Here is a 19916-nt window from a genome sequence, read left to right as displayed (position 1 = left end):
TTTCGGCAAAATGTTCCCTGTTAAAATGTAAATATCTGGAAATTCAAATAATTACAACCTACTACAAATACACAGCGTGTTTCTATACAGCACGAATTATTTGCGTTGTTAATATCATGCATCAATAGTCAAAATGCAGTTTCATGCGTAAAGGCACGAGTACGTGTTTTTAAAAGCAACAGAATCCAATCAAAGTTGGAATTGTAAAAAGCTAATTTATTTGTTATATTTATAATAATGGATATTATGACAAATTGTCATTCAGTGTGTTATGTTTATCTTGAGTATTGTATTATAATAATGTACGTTAGAGGCAAATTAAAAGCTTTGGAATCGTTGATTAGCTGTAAAGCGCCGTTAAGAAAAGTAAAATAAATCCATGACCTTAAATTACGCAAAATCACCTTTTGATCAGTGGGATTGTGTGAATTTCTCTCGTGTGTGTTTGTGTGTGAAGTGTTAATCCCACTCTGCAGTGCTGCGCCATCATGAAATCCGTCTCTGTCCGCTGATTGGCTGAGAGCTGGCCAGGCCTGAGTCACGTGGCGAGTTCTTTTGGTCCAGAGTAAAAATGGGGTTTGGTGTAAATCTAGTGTGTATTGCTGTCATATATCACGCTACCTCGTAAAAACGACACTGAGGATTCTGGGCCAACAAATCAGAGAGGAAAAAAAATATGAGTTCTTATTATGTGGATGGTCTTCTTAGCGCGTATACGGCGGCGGCTCTGTTTCCAAACGCGGAGCGGGCTTCTTGTCGTGCTGGATCCAGTGGAGAGGACTATGGCTCGGCTCGGAGTGCTGCGGCCATTGCGCTCACACCGTCCCTGTCTGGAGTTTACAGCGTCAACAATGCAGTATACCAGGGCCGCCCCGTGTTTACCTCGGGCTACAGCCAGGTGCACGATGCGCACACACTGCACTGCAGCCCGTTTGACCAGAACCGCATATTCACCGAGGGCTGCTGCACTCCGGGGCCGGGACCCCTCACCTCTCCGCCGGACAAACATTACCGGATGTACCCCTGGATGAGAGCCTCAGGTATGTCCTGATTCTGTCTTATATGTGCCGTTTCTGAACCCTCGGGTCAATGCTTTCACAAAACATTGGGATACTTACACTGGCCGTTAGTGGTTCAATTAATTTCGTGAAGCCATTGGTGTTGCATGGAAAGAATCGTAAAACTTTTATTGCGCAACTAATGAGTTCTGCAGCCATAAATTCATTTGGCCAGCGCTTCTGTGTGTTCAGTACGCAGAGACCTTGCCGCTGGGGGGTTTCTCTGCACTCCTATTACTCTTATAGCCTCTTCTCCCCTTTGTGGTTGTAAAAAAGACCGGCCTGTTGTGTAAATCAGTTCCCCCTGCACTCTGCAGCTCCTTTCTAATTGGGTCTGCACTGCAGAGGCTCGTGGTGTTTTCTGAAACTCGTTCGTACATGGCTGGATCAATATGCACCAGTACTATCGGCCACATAAAGAAGTCAGGTGGATTTAAAATGCAGTGCACTTTGAAACACAGACATTTGTTATGATTTTGAGGAGGTGTTGGGCTTGTAATCTAATTACTCATGGCTCCTTCGGTGTACACAACATTACTGGCTTTTAATTGGAAAGGCATGCAGAGTATCAAAGGAGGCATAAGCCAAACACCCCCAGCAGGACTACTCTAAACAGATGCTGAGAAGGAAAAATTCCTCTCCCCTACTGATTAGTGCGTGCGTAAAATATGAGCCACAATTAATTTCACAAATAATCACAAATTAACGAGACTCGATGTTTTTATTATCATTTGACACCACTTTATTTAACAATTTATTCTGCATTATATAACATTGAGAAAAAACCAAATGCAAGACACAGCTCATGCTCGTCTTATCTTGTTTTCCACAGACCCAAGTCGTAAGCGTGGGCGACAGACCTATTCCCGGTACCAGACCCTGGAGCTGGAGAAGGAGTTCCACTTCAACCGCTACCTGACCCGCAGGCGGAGGATCGAGATAGCCCATGCCCTCTGCCTCTCAGAGAGACAGATCAAAATCTGGTTTCAGAACCGCAGGATGAAGTGGAAGAAGGACAACAAGGGCGGAGCGGTGCCAAACCCGGCGGAAAACGACAGCGACACCCAGGCTGTGTGCGAGGCCGGGGGGCCCGAAACCGACGAGACCAGGGCCCCCGCGGGGCCGGAGTCAGAAACGGCTGAAAAGTAAAGAATGAGACAGAAATTTAAAAAAAATCAGAGCGTGAATGAAAGAAACACAGTGTTGAATATGAGTTAGGAACAGAACAGAGGCACCATTCATTCACTGCAGCTTCACAAGCTCATTAATTGAATGACAGCTTAGGGTCATCGTGTAATACAATTGAACACTAAACTGTATAAGATCTGCATTTCATATTTACACCGAAAATGCTTTTAAAGAGACTCTGCATGAAAGAGCGACGTTAAACTACCTATTTAAACTCTATTTTTCTATGCGCAATACGTGCGTAAAATTAACATGATCATGCTACTGAATCAACATTCCTTCAACTAAAAACTACCCAGTTTCTACCAGCTCGGATCAAAAACACTGACGAATTCAAGATATGTGGAAATGTATTGTAAATTAATCTAAGCTACCTACTCCAGTATTTTTCCCCTCTCCACTCGCGGTTCTGATTCTGAAGGGAACAAATACAATATTGTGCGTAAATGTGCCTTACTTGGTAAATGGAATGTTGTTGTTAAATGCCTCTAACTGCAATTTAGATGTTTAGTATTGCTGTAATGTTATTTTCATGACCCCTTAATTCATTAGAATAGCAATATATACGTTGTCCTGGGCCGCCATTAGCACGCATGTGTTTATAGTGTCGGATGACCTTAGTTTATGTAACCTACCTCACATTCCCACATGCTCATCACATTGTAAACAGGAACACACTCATGTAAATGTTTTAACAGTCTTAGCTGTGCACTGTGGAAATGCTGGCATCGGCCTTTTGCTCTTTTTCACGTTTTTCGAATTTCACGCCCAACATGTCATACGTGTTTTGTGAAAATACCAATAGGATCAAACGACTGCACACGCTTTTTTTATTTTGACAGCGTCATTTTTCAGTATCAGGTTCTTTCTTTTGACAGTGTAAAACGAGGAGGCGACTCCGCACAGCACTGTGCCAATACTGTGATATATTTCGAGTCAGTGAAATGGGGTTTGTTATGTCGTGAAGTAAAATGTGAACAAATGAGAAAACCCTTTGAGAATGTCTTAAATTTGTAAATGAAAATATGATGATGAAATAAAATAGATTGTATCTGCAGATTTGTTTACTTGGAATATGTGTTCTGTAACCAACCGAGTTATGGTGATAATCATTACGCGCCGGTCTGATGCTGTGATGGTGTGTCCACTTTGTCCATGTGTGAGGTTGCACATAATGAAACATGTTACGCAGTCATTGTGATGGTTGGGTAAACGCTGGCGCTGCAGGGGAATGTGAGCTATGAGGATGCGAGATGGGGCAGGCTGCGTGATGAGGGGAAATTACTGTTGAACTCTGCGTTCCCTCTTCCCTCGGTAAGATGGCGCCTGACGGTGACCTGCCCCCTTCTTTCCTTCGCTCTTCCTCTTTCTCCCTCCCACCCTCCCTCCCCGCGCAGGGTCATAAATCCGTTGTTGTTTATGAAAATTTACAACATGGCAATACAACTTTACGACGCGCCTCGGCCTCCCATTGGCCGCTGCCTGGTCACGTGGCTGGGAGCCGTGAACATGAACTTTTTTATATATAATTTCCAATACCGGAATAGAGCAGCCTTTTCATTTAACGGTCTCCAGCCTCCACGCGGCTGTTTCCCCACCAGCGACCTTCTGCAGGTTTTATACCCCTCACACCTCCCTGGTTTTGGAGTTATATGGGAGATTTTTTTTGTCTACGCACGGGAGCTTGTCTTATTAATAGGACTGGATCGTTTGGTTTCCGCGGCTCTGACGCGTTTTGGCACGATGAGCGGAAGGAGCCCCGGTGCGTTACTGACCCCGGCGGGAGCCCCGATGCGCGTCCCGGGACTCAGCTGGAGATTCTACCCCCCCTTAGTCACAGCACGTCTGCACCTGCCGGCTCCCTCCCCTTCACCTCTCCTGTTTACAAGCAGAAACCTCCGCAAGGTAAGACATGCACAACTTACCAGTCTATTGCATGTTTGCTATTTGATCTATTTCCACTAAGCAGCGTATTATGCAACTGTTGCGCCTCATTTCGTTTCTGTCTAAATGGTGAAACCCTGTGGAGGAATTGGTTTCATGTTACACTCCATATTGCTGCGATAATAGCAGACGCTGCACTTACTATTCTGCAGTTAAAAAAAACAAAAAAAACATCCGGGTTTGTGCACGGGTATTATCTTGTTGTGGCTCCTTCTCTTCGTTCTTGCATGACATTTAATCCTTATTTGTTTGTTGTTGGATTTGAATGGGGATGCTGCCAATACCATCGGGTGAATGGTGGGGAAACGTGCTCTTTAACGCCCTCCCGTGGAGACAATGGGGGAATAGCGGTGGAAAGCTCTGCCCGTTTTGCTGCAAATGTCTGTGGGAAGTTTGTGGTGCAGACTGGATATCGGACATATTTACAGTCTTGGTTTAAACATGAGTGTTCATGCACTGTGCCTTTCTGCTTCATATACATATTAATTAGGGCCCTTTCTCACTAAACAGGAAAATAGCCAGCCAGAAAAATAAGGTCATTTTTTTGCGATTGTCTGACCTTTAATGAAAGTGTGTGTGTGTGTGTTGTTAAGTCAACACATACGCAGGAATGTCCCTGCAAGCGGAATTTAACATTTCTGCATTGTTGTGTTTGTGTCACCTTGCGAGGCCATATTGTGACACTGCGGTGATTTGTTTGATGCAATAAATTATTCGTGCGTCAAGCAAACTCGTTCTGTGAGCAGCTGAAATTCAAAGTATGAGCTGCTTCATTTTGCGCGATAGAAACGGTGCAAAATTGAACGTATGGTTAATGCATCCAACATGATTCAATTTCCATTTTCCATTTCTGCTTATAACATTTGTTTTTTTTATTTCCTTTGTTGTGAGAAAACCCACCAACATGCTTTATCTGGTGTTGCGCTAAATTATCCTCTTCTTTGTGTTGGGAAATGTGGTGTTGGCTGTTGTTGTTATTGCTCTGCTGAGTCTGCTCGTTGTGTTTAATAAAATGTCATAACTATCCAGAATGTGCGCGCTGTCAATTGTAGTCGTGCCGAAGCCGTGCGTAATGACGCTTGGGCAGAAAATTGAATCCAGATTTTATGGGATTTCATCTGTGTGCTCTTAGACTCAGTGGTGCTAGTGTGCGCCGATGCCTGCAGAGTGCACTGCCCTCCTTTCTCCTGCAGCGGTGACCCCTCCGCTCCCAGCCCGGCTAAATCTGACAGCAGTGCGCACTCACTTCTTTCCTCCCCTTTCTTTAGCCGCTTCTTTGGTTCCTGGGTGTGTCCCTGCCCTCGGCTCTGGGAAATAATTTTCGTGGGAACTTTGTTGCCATTGGCCAGCCATAAATCAGCTGTGGAGAGCGTGACTTTTAAACCAACAGGCACATTGTGTATAGGTCTCTAACTCTTACCGTGGGCCCTGCAATGTAGGGAGCCCCGGTATTTCACCCTTCCTCTCATGCACCGTGCCTTCTGGGGCTCTGTGGCCGCAAAGGGCGCACATACCTGGAACAGAATAAATAATCTGCAGCTCGCTGTTTTTGTCAGTAACACAGGATTGGGCTTGTATTTGAGGTTGGGGGGAAAGGTGCGGCTCTGGGGGAATTGCATGTGGGGGAGAAACAGAGGACACGTCGCTGCCTTCGAGAGACGAAAGGTGCCATAAAAATTCCACAAGAAGAAAAGCAAACGGAGAGCGCTGGAGGAGGCGTCTTAAGATCTGCTTTTCTGCTCACATATGGAGATTCTCACACGGAAAGGGCTGATTTACACTTTCCAGTAACTGTAGACCAGAACCTTTACACGTTTACGCAAAGTTGGGCAGATGTCTGTTGGCGTTTTGAAACTATTCTTTTGACATTTCTTTTGTAAAATGCATTTTTACTTTTTAACATTGTTACCGTGCAGATATGTAAATTTGAGATTATATCATTATTCAACAAAACATTTAATACATTTTCATTCTATTTTTTCAAATGGAAACGGAGGAATGGACAATCAAAGGGAAGCGTGTTCTTTGCAATGTGAAATACACAACGCAAATGGCAAAATACAATAAATATACAGGTGTATAGCTACTTAAACATTTTTTTTAAACGGACTGTATTTTAAATGTTTTTGCACGTACACTTTCAAATGTTGGGTTCGTCTTAACCGGTAATACTTTCCTTCTAAAATATATATTTATCTTACTTTTTCCTTTTGTCTTTTGTTTTTTTATTTTTAATTCCAAAGTTACATTAAAATGCTCCTTGCTATTCAAAGGTCTACAAAAAGAAATCACTTGTTATTCATGGTCTTGAGATGGTTTCTCATAAAAGTACACAAAGCAAGAGCTGCAACGCATAATAGCGACTGTATAAAAGTCACCATGACAAAAGATTCGCCGTTAAATCAGACCGAAATGGCGGCGGGCTACGCGCAGAAGACTGGCAATATCCCTAAATGTCTGGTATTCGGCATCGTTAGATTTTAACCACGTTGTGTAGACAGTAAAATGTGTTGTTTGTTAATATATAGCTCATATTCACAGATATTCATTTTTAATAGTGGCACAGAGGACAGGCCTCAATCGTCTCTGTGGCGTCGTTCGATTATGTGATGTTTAGCTTTTATATTTCTCCAAAACGTTTATTCATTACTCTCACATGTGTGTTTGTTCGTTTGTTTTATGATTATAAGAAAGAAACGGTGAAAGCGCTGCGCACTTTAGAACGGGCCTTTATTCTATTAACTGTACACACTGTGCGCACTCATCGCCCATCACAACATGCAGAACAGATCCTGATCTAGTTATTCCTGTATACTGTCCTCGCAGAGATTGCACTCTCAGCATGTCACTTGTTGTATTGTTTAGGAGCCCGTTGGTTTTTGCCGCAATGGTCGTTAACCTCTGGATGACCCCGTGCGGAGCCTACGCCTCGGAGAGCGCCGCAGACCGGCAGTGCCGCAGTTGGGCCAGAGGATGGCGCACCACGACAATTCAAGACACCCGAGCCCCGGCGCTGTGCCTGCCCTAGCCACGAGCGCACGGAGGCGCGCCTACTCCACATCCCACCCAGTATTTCCTGCGTGCACGAGTTTACCTCTCGAGGTCACCAAGCAGGATTTACGACTGGTCAACAAAAGCACGTGATTCTCTGCCGTACCCCATATTTGGGTGCCTACGTAAGAGAGAATCAAGTCCATGTCCCACTCATTTCCATAATTCATCATAAATTGTGCAAGGGTGCTATAGGACGCGCTAAACCATAAGAGCCACAAATCAAGCACACGGGTTTATGCTATTTTACCTGCAAATAATAAAACAACAACCGCAAATCCTGCAACGAGCAAACGGTGGAATTGTCAACAAATGAGCTCCTATTTTGTGAACTCATTCTGCGGTCGCTATCCCAATGGCGCGGACTTCCAGTTACATAATTATGGAGACCATAGTACGGAAAACGAGCAATACAGGGATTCCACAGCCATGCACTCCAGCAGGTACGGCTATGGCTACAACGGGATGGACCTAACAGTCGGACGCGCCGGTGACGGACACTTTGTAGGCGGCGAGCGCACACAGGGCTACTCCCCGAGTCACTCAGCGGCGACGACAGCCTCCGTGGAGCCGGTCAGGTACACCCAGTCCACCGGCAGCACCGGGACCTCGTCTCTGTCTCCCCCACCTGACCCACTTCCCTGCTCCTCGGTCGCCAACTCGTCTCCCGCCACCGAGACGCATTCTCAACAGAGAGCCGTGAAAAACTCCATAACGACCCCGTGCTCGAGCTCGAACGCGGGCACGCTGCTGCACGGCCGGGACTGTGCGTCCAAAGCTTCCCCCCTGGACGACGAGAAGCCCGCGGGGAGCGCACCGACAACTCCTCAGAATGTCACCGACTCGTCCCAGCCGCAGATTTATCCATGGATGAGGAAACTACACATAAATCACGGTAAACTGCTTTTTATTAAACGACCTTACATGGATTCCAGAGACCTGGCGCTGGGTTAATGTTTAGAAAAACAGGATTCACGTTGGAATGTTATTTTGGTCCTTTGTACCAAACACGATAAACCTGATCATTTAAAGATAGCATCAATACATTTACTTTGTTATAAGGAGGAAGTTGCGCCATATATGCGATTCTCACCTGTTTTGGTATGACCACTACAGTCAACACAGCTACGGGACTATTTTGTAACATAACTTGATATCAAAATGAGTTGAATGTGTTGGATATGTGCAGAATGCACTCATTTGTTTGTTATATTTTAATTGCCAAAATATCATATTTGTCCGCCTTGTACTGAGCTAATTCCTTTACGCGAGGTGCCATTGTAAATGTGTGTGTATTTAACATTGCTATTTAATCTTTGAAATGAGTTTGGATAGTGTTAAACACCTTTTTAAACTTTATTTTGTGCCAACTTGTAATCCTTTTCAGTATTGGCCAATATTTTTTTTAAAAAGCGTAATTATTGCAAAACAGCAAAAGAAAAAGTTTTTTTTTTTTTTATGATCATCTACTTTTATATCACTGTTGTTTTTTCTACTCTCTTCTTCCACAAGATTTGGCAGGACCCGAGGGGAAGAGAGCCCGGACTGCATACACTCGCTATCAGACCCTGGAGCTGGAGAAGGAGTTCCACTTCAACCGCTACCTGACCCGCAGGCGGAGGATCGAGATAGCCCATGCCCTCTGCCTCTCAGAGAGACAGATCAAAATCTGGTTTCAGAACCGCAGGATGAAGTGGAAGAAGGACAACAAGCTGAAGAGCATGAGCATGGCGGCGGCAGGCGGGGGAGGCTACAGGCCCTGATATCCAGTTCCTGCAGCCCTGATAACGAGCACTAAGAAAAAAGAATTAAAAAAAAACCTACGATTGTCATGTCAAAAAAAGTGCAGAGACTTGTTGACGGGCAGACTGCGGGACAGGGGACACCCCACACAGCCCCACTGTATGTCCAACACCAGTCCCATTATATTCCTTAATATTATTTCCCCTTTTTATTCCCACCGTGGTAATGCTTATGTGCGAAAAGAAAAAAAATGCATTCTGTACAGTTCTGTCTAGATTTAGAAAGGAAAAAAAGCAACAATAAATGTTTGTTTAAATTATTTCTTGTTTGTTCAGACTGAAAAAAAAATCTAAAAAATAAAAAAAAAGCCTGATATCCCACCTACCAACCTACCTAGCGCAAATAAATCCAGTAAAAGTTGTGTGAGCATTCAGCGCAACAACAGCCTCTAATAAAAAAAAGAGGGATAAGGGTTGAGCTGCCTTTGTGTTTAGCCTTCGATTTCTATGTATGTACTGTATATGTATGTATTTATTTGTTTGATGTGTTGTCCCTTCTTGTCTGACAAACTTGCTTCCAAAAGTAGAGCCAGCAGAGTACGTATATAAGCCTTGTGTGGTCATTGTGTGCGTTGTGAAACACATGTATGGACAGAGGTGCAGACTCAGTCTTGTATGTACAGTAGCCGTGCCTTCTATCTTTTATTTAGTTTTTTTATTTTTTCGTTTTGCAAGAGCTGCTGTTTGCGTTGTTCACCTGGGCGCAACATCTTAGTAAAAAAAAGAAAAAAGTGTTAAGTCTTTGTTTGGTAGCAGTTTTTTATGTGGAGGGTCCCACGGTAAATTCCATTGCCTATGTGTATAACTCCATCGTGATAAAGCTTTTTTGTAAATGTTTTTCAAAGACTGGAAGTCAAGAATATACTATAATAATAAAGATGATGATGATGATGATGGTCATTATAATAAACTTTCTACTGGAACGGCAACCTCACAGTGAGTCCACGTTTTTGTAAAGAAACATGTTTGAGAGCTGTTTGCGCATGGCCACGACGGGAGAGAGAAGAGCTCCACTTTTGTCCAAAAGTCCTGCTGGTCACTTTTGTGAGTTGTCAGAAATTGTCCCTCGAGTTAATCCTTGCTCGAGCTCAACAGGTCCCCCCCCCCCCTTGAATGAAAAGCTTCTAGTTTTACTCACCTTTCTGTGGAGCTGGGGGGCTTTTTGAGGGGGTCCTTGGCCACTGACTGGCTCCAGGGGCCCGGGCGTCCCCTTTGCGCACGGACTGGGCTATTCCAGGGGAATCAGCTCGACTTTTCACGCTGTAAACTTTATTAGGGCCGATTCTGGCTCTCTGACATTTGGGTGCTAAATGAATGGGGGGTTTTGTCTATGAATTAGATCGTAAAAATCATCCAGAGCGCGGCCAGATAGGCTCACTGGCCATAAACGGTCACGTGGTAGCCATTAAAGTAAGTTTTATGGTTTTGGGGAGTTGACAGTATATTGCACATAACATATAATCGCAGTGACGGCGAGGCTTCGTCTGACTCTGTCTTTGCAGGCTGTAAGTGTTACTTGACCGATACAGACCTTCTCATTTGCTCAGTATGGACCGGACGCTGCCCAGGATGAGAGCCACGTCTCTGGGTAAGTTTCTGTGGACTATCCGGTAGCTTGAGAACTGCCAGCCTGCGTTAAACAGCCGTATTATTGTATTCGCTCCCTCTATCCGTCCCTATTAGTCCATTACACTAATTTGTCAGTTGTGCAGTGCTGAATACTGGTCTCGGCAGATGTTGCGCAGGGTTGGGTCCGGCTCATGGCTATTTAATTGCTTCCTTCCCCGTGTAACTTGTTTCCCTCCATCTGTGGTGTAACTCATAATCCATTTTTACATGTTGGATAATTATCTCTGTGTCCATTTCCACCCCCACAAACTTCGAGTTGTTGTCGTTTTATTACGTTGGAGAATTCGCAGACCGTGAGCCAGAAAGTTTCCAGGAGGGGTTTGTGTGTGCGGAGTGTGTAGCTTATCCTTGATCAAGTTAAATGCCAATGCAGGCCTTACACATTTACAGTTAGATCCGCGTGATTGGCTTCTGTGATGACTTTTTTTGGGAAGTTGCGGGTCCATCCCTGGAAAAAAACCCCGAAAAGTTGCAGTTGTTGTCTTTGCTGCGGCGCCTGATGCCTGCGCCCCACATGTTGGCACCACGTATGGCTTTAGGACCGGCTGTAAACAGTGTCATGTAAACACAACACGGGAACAAACAGCAGCAGGGAGACGTCTGAAAAGGAATTCCGTTTTGTGTCCGCCGAGTCTTTTTGTGTTTTGGGGTTGAAAAGTTCAGATGACCCCCTCAGAAAGAAGTCACTCTCGCTTTGTGCTGACCTCTTGTCCCGATCAGAGCCAGGGCGAGAGCGGTCACCTCCTCCAGCGGTTAATGGTTCCAAAATACTACAAAAAGGATGAAAAGTAGAAAGCTTGGACTTATCTTTCGACCCTTTATGGATTTATCATTTTTGTTTTTCTTGGCCTTTTTGCGTCTGCTTTTATGGGAAGGATGTGACTCATTGCTCGTGTTTTTTATCAGAACATTTCAGACCAAATATGCTCAAAGATAACCAAATCCTTTGAGAAGGGATGGAGAGGTTTTGCAGCCGAATATCAGAGAAATATCCACTCCACCTTTTTTAAAACTTTCTTTAGACTGTCGGATTTGGAAACATTTTACGCAGCCTTCCTGCCTATTTAACCTAAATCTAAACATTAACCTTTGGTGTAAAGGTCCACATCAAAAAATATATATTTCTAACAAATGTCAATGTTCACTTTTAACTGCAGAACAAACAGAACCCATAACTTGTAATGACTTCTGACTCTTTTCGCACCGAAGCTGGAGAGAAGCTCTATTGGAAATTTGACCACTTTCAGAAGAAATACAGGAAACCAATGCAAAATCTTCTTTGAAACAAACTCATTGAAAATCAATGGATGCATTGTTAGTCAATTCGATCCATCCAAACGACACTGCTGAAAGTCCTCGGTCATATTGCTTAAACAAACGTTGTGCATTGCTATGTAAAGAGGTCACCAGCCTAACAAAATATGGATTTATATTCTTCCCAGAGAGAATGCGGCTATTTGGAAATTAAAACCTTCGCCAATCTTTCAAAAGGAGAAATTTGGACAGGGCCCCATGTGCGGCGCGCTGCCAGGCGGGGAGAGGGAGGGAGAGGGAGAGGAGCGCTGTGTAGGTTCATCTGGAGGTCAGCCACAGCACCAAGATAAATCTGCATCCTCTCAGAGCCACCAGCAGAGCTCGCTTTAGGCCAAGTTCACTGTCACCCTGCTGTATGGAGAGAGGAGAACCACTCACACATCCACGGCACCGCGCGCACACACACGCCTTCACGCTAATGACAAGTTTGCTTGGCGTTGCCTATAAGCATAATGCGTAAAAATGAATTTACCAAAGGCCCGAGCGCCTGTGGTAACACGCAGCACTGGAGGAAAGAGGCTGAGCGGGGAACAGAGAGGAGGGAGTCTAACTTCGAGTGTTGCCTCCAACAAAGACTTTTGGCTGCGTTGCTTTGCTCTATAACGCTAATGAATGATTTGCATATTTTACGGCCCTATTAGTCTTAAGTGGGAGCCCATCGGATTGATCATTCCACTGCCTCCTTGGAAACATCACAAAGTCACAATTGCATTTCAGGTCTTGTGCTGGCATCTTCCCACTAATTATGAAATTCGTGGAAGTGATAGTGTCGATGGCGAGAGGTGTACACATTGTTGAAATGAATTTTTCATTTCAACAGATCCCCAGATCTCCCTGGGCTGGGACTGATGAGAGCGAGATAGCTGCGGGAGAGGAGGAAAAATTGGGGTCAAAAGTTTACGCGCTGAACAAGTCTCCGTCATCTGTTCACTCGGAGCCTGATGCCAGCCTTATAATAGCGATCTTGACTCTCCACACAAAAGAGAGAATAGCTTTGAATTACATATGTGGCACGGTGCACTCCAGGTGAACCCTGGAAGCGCAGTGACCTCGCGTTTGGAACCGGGGGAGGGGGACCCCCTCCGCCCGTCCCCGGCAACAAGATTGAGTGGCTGGCGTTTTATTAGGGCGGTTGATTGGTGAATTTCTTTTGAATAAATTGCATTTGATATGTTTAGGGACGAGGGCAGCATTTGCATTTCGAGGATTGATACTCTCGACCCGGTCACAGGGTAATGGGAAGGCCCTGAGCCCCCAAACTGTGCCCCCGGACCCCTTAAAAAACATTTAGCCCCTCTCTTCCTGATAAGCTGAATAGAAGCCCTTTAAGAAAACTGAAATGGCACAGATGTTTTTTGACCCATAGAGAGAAAGCTTGTTTTTCAAATATTTATATATATTTGTACCAATATGTTTCATATGCATTGTATTGTTTACTAGGCCTATGAAAACGCCACTGGAAAAATTCGCTTTTTTTTAGATTTTACCTAGATAGAACCTTTGGTTGTAGGCGTAAGGGAAGAATAAAAAAACACAAAAGATTGCTGGTAACAGAAAATGTATTTATTTCCTTTATTTCTGCTTTAAAAACTCAAAAGTAAAACCGTCTCCTCAATCCCGAAACGTATCCAGGGCAACAAAACACAGATTCCTAAAAAGAAAGACAAAAGAGTAAACAGAAAAACATGGCAACAATTTCTCGTATGAAAAAAGGCAAATAAAACCAGACTATACTTTCACTTTCGATTTTGGCTTTTTTTAAATCGTCATGTTAACATGAAATTGTTGTAAAATAAGCATCTCCCCCAAATCTCCAAAAGTTTATTTGTGAAAATTCAACACATTTATAGAAAGTCAGTATTGTACATGTGGCGTCCACACAGGACGATTTTCTGCGCTTTGAAAATGATACATATTTAACTTAAAATAGCAAATGTACAATAAATCAAATAACATGAATCAGATTTTTGCTCTAGTCACAAGTTTGTAAGTTAAATTCAAAATTCAAAAAGCTCGTTATGGAAGACAACAAGGCGACAAAATATATTGCTTAATAGTTTTAACTAAAGTCACAGATCGTAATTATTGCCATTTTCTATCTTTTTTTATCAATATCCAATATTCCACATATTTCTCTTTTACTAATCATGATATTCACAGTGATCTAGTTGCATATCGTCTCTTAAAACGCACAGTTTAACTTATTTAAACGTTTGCTCACAGTTTCCGCAGCAGCACAGACGCACAGATTTCAGTTTTTGTTTTTTGGGAAACATGAATTGTATAAAAAATAAGACTCGGTGCTTTCAGCTGCAGAAGCCTCCATCCTCAGAGGAAGTTGCCCGTAGACGCTGCATGCGTGAAGAATGGAGCTGCTGTTGTTCACCTCTTCCCTGTTCAGTTATAGCCTTGACGTTTCTCTATATTATATATCTAATCAAAGTTAGCAGCTGTATAAAACCCAGTGTCCAGTCCTGCATGCTCCACTTCTCCCTGTGCGTATTTGCCGTGCAGCAATAAATAACAGAGGTAAAAGGAAAGCTCACACGTGACACGCTGTGCAAAATAAAAATATTTGATTACCAGTGTTTACCTTTATCATAAATATTTCCATAAAGATATGAAAGGTGTTTTCTAGGCCGAATCCTTGGCTCATCTGGGACGCAGGGAGGATTTCTAATGCCGGCCCGTCACGCAGGGGCTGCACACACAGACAGGAGACCTTGTGAGAGCAACATGCAATCTGTCACCATCGTCACAGCACTTCTCTGATAAACTAAATTTACAGTAAACTGTCAGCGTGATGTATTTATCTTAAATAGACCTTCACTGCACAGTGCATGCTCTGAGAGGGAGCACCGCATCTGGAGTTGTTAACGTATTTTGTCCTCTAATACTAATAACAGAAATGATCCAACACGAGCCTGTAACGGATTCTGTTGAGGAAAACGTGTGTTAAAACTTTGTGCAAATTATTACCATTGTTTCCAGATGCTGCCTTTTAGTCCAACGGTCAATTGGATTGTTATTATCCAATTACATTTTCGAAACAAGCTGCAGTGTTTGAGAGATTTCCAGATGCTTTAATGCGTCTTTACGCACAGCACAGCAGCACATTGCAGGCCTACGTGAGATAACATAGGTGTTAGGCTTCTTATCTAAAGTGCTTATTTTGTAGCTCTGAATAGTGTTTTTATGATGATGTTTTACTAAACTAAGCAGCCTAAATTTAAAGGGAAAAAAGATATATAGTCCACAGCAACAAGTCTAGAGAGCAGAACTATTCACGCAAGGCTAAGTTACTGTAAGTGGATAATAGCCTGAATGACCTGGCCCATATTTATACAGGAACTATAATAGAATGGCAGCAGACTGTAAATTTAGATATCATGTGAAGACGTCTTACCGCTGACATTATGTTGACATATTGCCTCTCAGGTGGTCTCTCGGCCATACGGATACAGTGGATATATGGTAGAAAGTACATCATCTGCCATTTACAATGAGTTACGTTGGCTGTAAGATACACAAGACAGCCGCAGCAGCAGCTCTGCCTCACAGCAACACTGTGCTAACATGGAAAAAGAAAATCATTTTTTAAGCAGAGCAAAATGGGGGCCCTTCCTTTGGCTGCTGCATGGAATAAGATGTCACCTGTTTTAAGTCTTCAGCATCAGCACATCCAAAAAATAGAAATTCTGAGAATGTGAAAGAAAAAAAAAAAAAGAAATGTGTTGAATGTTAAATATGTGAGTTGCCTGTTCCTGTTTAGAAGACCACCACTCTCCATTTCCCCCTCGTAGCTCGAAGTGGGAATTTTTTTCCATATAGTTGTTGGTCTTTTTGCGCATTTTAAAATTCCTCTGGGGACCATCCTGGGTGCTGACCCCTCGCTAAGTGCTCCCCAACAGACCCCGCAGAACTGAAGTCCAAGTCCGGGGTGAATCCCAGGTCACCGCGTCTAACAGATATGAAAATGTCGCCTCTTTGGAAAAGAGGGGGCACGCCTTGTTGTTTAACAAAGACTGTCAATGGGCAAGATTAATCAGAAACAAAATGGAAACGGTGTCACTTTGGGGTCAGGCAGAAGTTATCTCTGTTTAGGGGAGCGAATAGAATAGGGGAGGACCAGGAGGAGAAGGGAGAAGGGAAAAAAAGAACTGGAGAAAAGAAAAGAAAGCTTTCAATATTTCCGAAGTTTGGCCTCTTGTTTCTCCAAGCAGAGGCCTTGTTGACGTGGACAGTGTGGATCAGCTGCCGCATCTTCCGGGGACTCACATACAGTGTGACACCTCGGACATGGAGACGAAACATCAGGACCTGGACGTGAAGGCAGATGGCGCAGAGCACGGTCAGACACTTTTACATTTATTTTCGCCTCTTTATAAACATGCACTCACAAAAATTCGAAACATTTGAGTTTTTAAAATTATATTTAGATATATTTGAGCCAAATATAGGACGAAAGCGAGTTTTTGGGGGAAATTTTACCATAAAATAATATTTAATAATAACATAATTGTGACTATGAGTGACTATTACTATATAGTGTCTATTTTCACTGCTATGGCACATGACAGTTTGCATGATGTTTACAGTAAAGTTTTGCTGCAGGAGATTCTCGTATCCAACATGTTGCAGATTTGTGTGGACATGCTGAGAAAAGTTGTTGGAAAATGTTTCTTGAATATTTTAGATTATATTCAGATGTAGATGATTTAATTATATATGGAGTTGTCTGCTGTGTGTGTGTGTGTGGGGGATTGTGGCTGGCATCTCTTTTTATAAATGCTCTGCTCGTGGTTTGAAATAAAACCCCACGGTTTGTTTGGGCTTCTGGCTTTTTACGCAGGATCCATGTCTGCGATGTGTTTGTCCAGTGTTTGCAGGAGCCTGTCAATTGCAGTTAACACAGCACAACTGATTAATACGGCCGTGCGCTCTGTGTCAGATGAGTTCAGTGCGGTGAAGACTAAACAGAGGCCAAAGATGGTTTGGAATTGTGGCCACGTCCTGGTTAATTAGAAAATCAGTCTTTTCATTCTTTGAAATCAGCTGTTCTTATATATATGAACACGATGGGAACTGAAAATGTTCCTTGTTCACGAGCACAGCCGTGCGTCTTGTGGTTCTGTTGTTCATAAGCGAGGCATAACCAGGTTTTACTGATGCACAGGTCATGTGTTTTATATGCAGGCTCGAATGTCCGCAGAGCAGCGGCTCGTCAGTGCTCATGCAGGAAGCCTGTGCACTCACTGTTTATCCCTTTTACATCATTTGGATATCCTTATATTGTGCATTTCCACTTTTTGTTGTTGCATAAGCCTATTTTTTTTATTCGTGTCTTCATCTTTTTTATTGGGATGCGTCACATTTGACACTAAAAACCACAGGTTAGTGTCACAGACTGTCAGAAACAGCCTTTTGTTTGTGAAATCTGTATTTTCTCCGAGCTGCATTTTCATATTCACTTTCTATTTCAGAGGAGGAGGGGGTTTTTTTCTTCCACATGCAGGAAAGCCTCACCCACATAAGTTTGGCCTCATGCAGTAAACAAGCTAGTTGATTGGTTTTGCTTTATATACTGTGATTTAATAAGGAAAACACCAACGTAAGCCAGTCCGACCAGCGCTGGTGGTACCAGTGCCATGCTTTCCATTGGTTCCTGTTTACATGATGCCCACAGGACACGCTGTGATTGGTGGCGCCTCACACGTGACCAGGCAACTTTGTACATTTGACAGGGAGTAGGAGGGTTTTGTGGAGATCAGAAAAACGACAGCGCGATAAAAATTAGTATTGTTGCACTTCACAAATTAATGACCATGAGTTCCTACTTGATAAACTCCAACTATATCGAGCCGTCCTTTCCTCCATGCGACGAATACCAGCAGAGCGGATACATCCCCAATCCCGGTGATTACTACGAGCGGCCAAAGGATACGGGCTTCCCCCATCACGACGAGCCATCCTATCCGAGGTCAAACTACACGGAATCGGGATACGACTACGCGAACGTCCCCGCCACCGGACTCGATGATTTCGGCGACGGGCACCACGCACCGCCGCAGCCGGTTCCACAGAGCCACGGTCCTCGCCTCGCCGCGGCCCCAGACGGTGGCGCAGGAGCAAATGCCAGCAAAGACTGCAGCCTTGCCACTGAGGCATATCCCGGCGTAGCGAAGGGCAAGGAGCCGGTGGTCTATCCCTGGATGAAAAAGGTCCACGTTAACAACGGTGAGTTATCGTCATGTTTAAACAGCAGAACCACTGAGAAACAACCACTGGAACACACGCCAGCCCATTGAGGCAGCACTAGTAGCAGCCCATACAGCAATTTACGACTATCGAGCAGCAGGGTCGGTAATTAAGGACCCTCGTAAATTTTATTGCCTATGTTCGTCTGTCGGGGCCATGTGCCTTTGTTGCTTTTTAACCCAAACTACCTCCGCCACTGGAGCCGAGCCAAACTGTAATATCCAACCCCGCTGTTTTGTTAATCATTTCTACGCTTAATCTGTCCCTGGATGCGGATGCTTGTGCACTCGGCATCTCCACATTTAAGGTCATGTTCGTAAACTGAAACAGGACCGAATAAAACAAACAGAGCGGCCTCTATTGCACACTGAATCCACAAATATTTTATTTTTTTCCCACCTCTTTATGCGTCCAGTGGAGGAACTATATTGGTTTGGAATAAACGCCAGTATATAACACCTGCTTGCTTGCCTATGTGTGGCTGTTTTTTTCCCCTCCAGTCAATCCCAATTACACTGGAGGAGTGCCCAAGAGGTCCCGCACTGCCTACACCCGCCAGCAGGCTCTGGAGCTGGAGAAGGAGTTCCATTTCAACCGGTACCTGACCCGGCGCAGGCGGGTGGAGATTGCGCACACTATGTGTCTGTCTGAGCGCCAGGTCAAGATCTGGTTTCAGAACCGGAGGATGAAGTGGAAGAAGGAGCACAAGCTCCCCAACACCAAGATCCGCTCCTCCACCTCGGCCTCAGCCTCGGGGCCCCAGCAACAGCAGCAGCAGCAGATCAAAACAGGCCAGCAGCTTGTCCCCACGCCGTGCACCGCAGGTCTATAGTGCATGAACGAACCCCACCCCACAAAAACCCAATCCAGACTGAGATGGCAAATAACACAAGTGGGATTTGTTGGACCAATTCTCAGTATTTTACACACATGGTGTTCTCTCTTTCACCTTGCCTCTGCCATTGGGCCCCTGTCACGTCCTTTGTACCCTTTCCCTCTCCGCTCGTCCTCGCCCTCTTCATATAAGCTTGAAATTCACCTTTAAATGCCACGGTGGCAACTGAAGTGTTTATATATTTGTTTATTATTATGAAAGAAGGATTACGCACACTCAGACATAGAACTTGGATCAAAAATGTATCGTTACAGTTAAAATTGAGTGAGGTAAAAGTACGTTTGAACTCATTTTTATATGTTCCGTTTTTTGAATATTGTTTTTTTTTCAGTTTTGTATTATTGCTCATGGAAAGTTCTAATATACTTGAAAGATATTTAGCGAGAATCTATAGATGCCTGTTTAGAAAACCAGGCGGCTGTTTTAGAGGTATGGCATCAGCCAGAGTAACAGTGTAGTTTGTGTGTTTGAGTGGGTTGGTTTACTGTTGAATGTAGTCCAGGTGACTTTCACATTTAATGTACATAGACAAATCATAATGAAGGCACAATAAGAAAAGCATTTCGTCGAGTAGAATTCTGTTCGTTGGTGTCGTAAGGTGTAGTTTTATTTGTGCTAGTGCGTCCCATGTTGTGTTGTTGTTCCAAACTGTGAATATTTGTATGTGTTGTCTCAGTAATGACCGTTGTGATGTAGGTTAGTGTAGGATAAAATTGTCCTTGTGAAATAAATATGTACTTCACATATAAAGCTGACGTGACTTTGAAATATTTTGTC

General features: G+C 43.9%; 4 protein-coding genes across 5 annotated transcripts in view; all 4 read left to right on the top strand.

Annotated features, from left to right (window-relative positions):
* The first annotated feature begins 81 nt into the window (after window positions 1-81).
* LOC118125206 (homeobox protein Hox-A7) lies at window positions 82-3303 on the top strand. Its single transcript, XM_035183607.2, has 2 exons — window positions 82-1040; window positions 1891-3303. Exons 1-2 carry the CDS (start codon window positions 677-679, stop codon window positions 2205-2207), a joined length of 681 nt encoding a protein of 226 aa, XP_035039498.1. The 5' UTR covers window positions 82-676; the 3' UTR covers window positions 2208-3303.
* A 716-nt stretch (window positions 3304-4019) lies between these two features.
* hoxa5a (homeobox A5a) lies at window positions 4020-9972 on the top strand. The gene is made up of 3 exons (XM_035183605.2): window positions 4020-4151; window positions 7056-8136; window positions 8754-9972. The coding sequence occupies exons 2-3, from the start codon at window positions 7554-7556 to the stop codon at window positions 9002-9004; spliced, it is 834 nt and encodes a 277-aa protein (XP_035039496.1). The 5' UTR covers window positions 4020-4151; window positions 7056-7553; the 3' UTR covers window positions 9005-9972.
* Window positions 4041-19916, top strand: part of hoxa3a (homeobox A3a) — a 30637-nt gene continuing 14761 nt past the window's right edge. The window contains exon 1 of one of the 2 annotated variants that reach the window (XM_047344262.1): window positions 4041-4151. The gene's annotated coding sequence lies outside the window, so the exon portion shown is untranslated. Of the gene's footprint in view, window positions 4152-10641; window positions 16338-19916 lie in introns of those variants that run through there. The other variant, XM_035183598.2, reaches the window with a different exon arrangement.
* Window positions 16331-19894, top strand: LOC118125205 (homeobox protein Hox-A4). The gene is made up of 2 exons (XM_035183606.2): window positions 16331-18223; window positions 18745-19894. Exons 1-2 carry the CDS (start codon window positions 17806-17808, stop codon window positions 19074-19076), a joined length of 750 nt encoding a protein of 249 aa, XP_035039497.1. The 5' UTR covers window positions 16331-17805; the 3' UTR covers window positions 19077-19894.

Source organism: Hippoglossus stenolepis, chromosome 17 (assembly GCF_022539355.2).
Source record: "Hippoglossus stenolepis isolate QCI-W04-F060 chromosome 17, HSTE1.2, whole genome shotgun sequence".
In the NCBI taxonomy this organism is placed as follows: Eukaryota; Metazoa; Chordata; class Actinopteri; order Pleuronectiformes; family Pleuronectidae; genus Hippoglossus; species Hippoglossus stenolepis.
Note: the sequence above shows the minus strand (reverse complement) of the source record. Positions and strands in the feature narration are given on the sequence as shown.

Bases quoted from the DNA above. Each gene is read 5' to 3' on its own strand.
- LOC118125206 (XM_035183607.2), top strand. From the start codon at position 677: ATGAGTTCTTATTATGTGGATGGTCTTCTTAGCGCGTATACGGCGGCG. The intron at 1,041-1,890 runs GTATGTCCTGAT...TGTTTTCCACAG, and splicing joins CCCCTGGATGAGAGCCTCAG to ACCCAAGTCGTAAGCGTGGG.
- hoxa5a (XM_035183605.2), top strand. From the start codon at position 7,554: ATGAGCTCCTATTTTGTGAACTCATTCTGCGGTCGCTATCCCAATGGC. The intron at 8,137-8,753 runs GTAAACTGCTTT...TTCTTCCACAAG, and splicing joins GAAACTACACATAAATCACG to ATTTGGCAGGACCCGAGGGG.
- LOC118125205 (XM_035183606.2), top strand. From the start codon at position 17,806: ATGACCATGAGTTCCTACTTGATAAACTCCAACTATATCGAGCCGTCC. The intron at 18,224-18,744 runs GTGAGTTATCGT...TTTCCCCTCCAG, and splicing joins AAAGGTCCACGTTAACAACG to TCAATCCCAATTACACTGGA.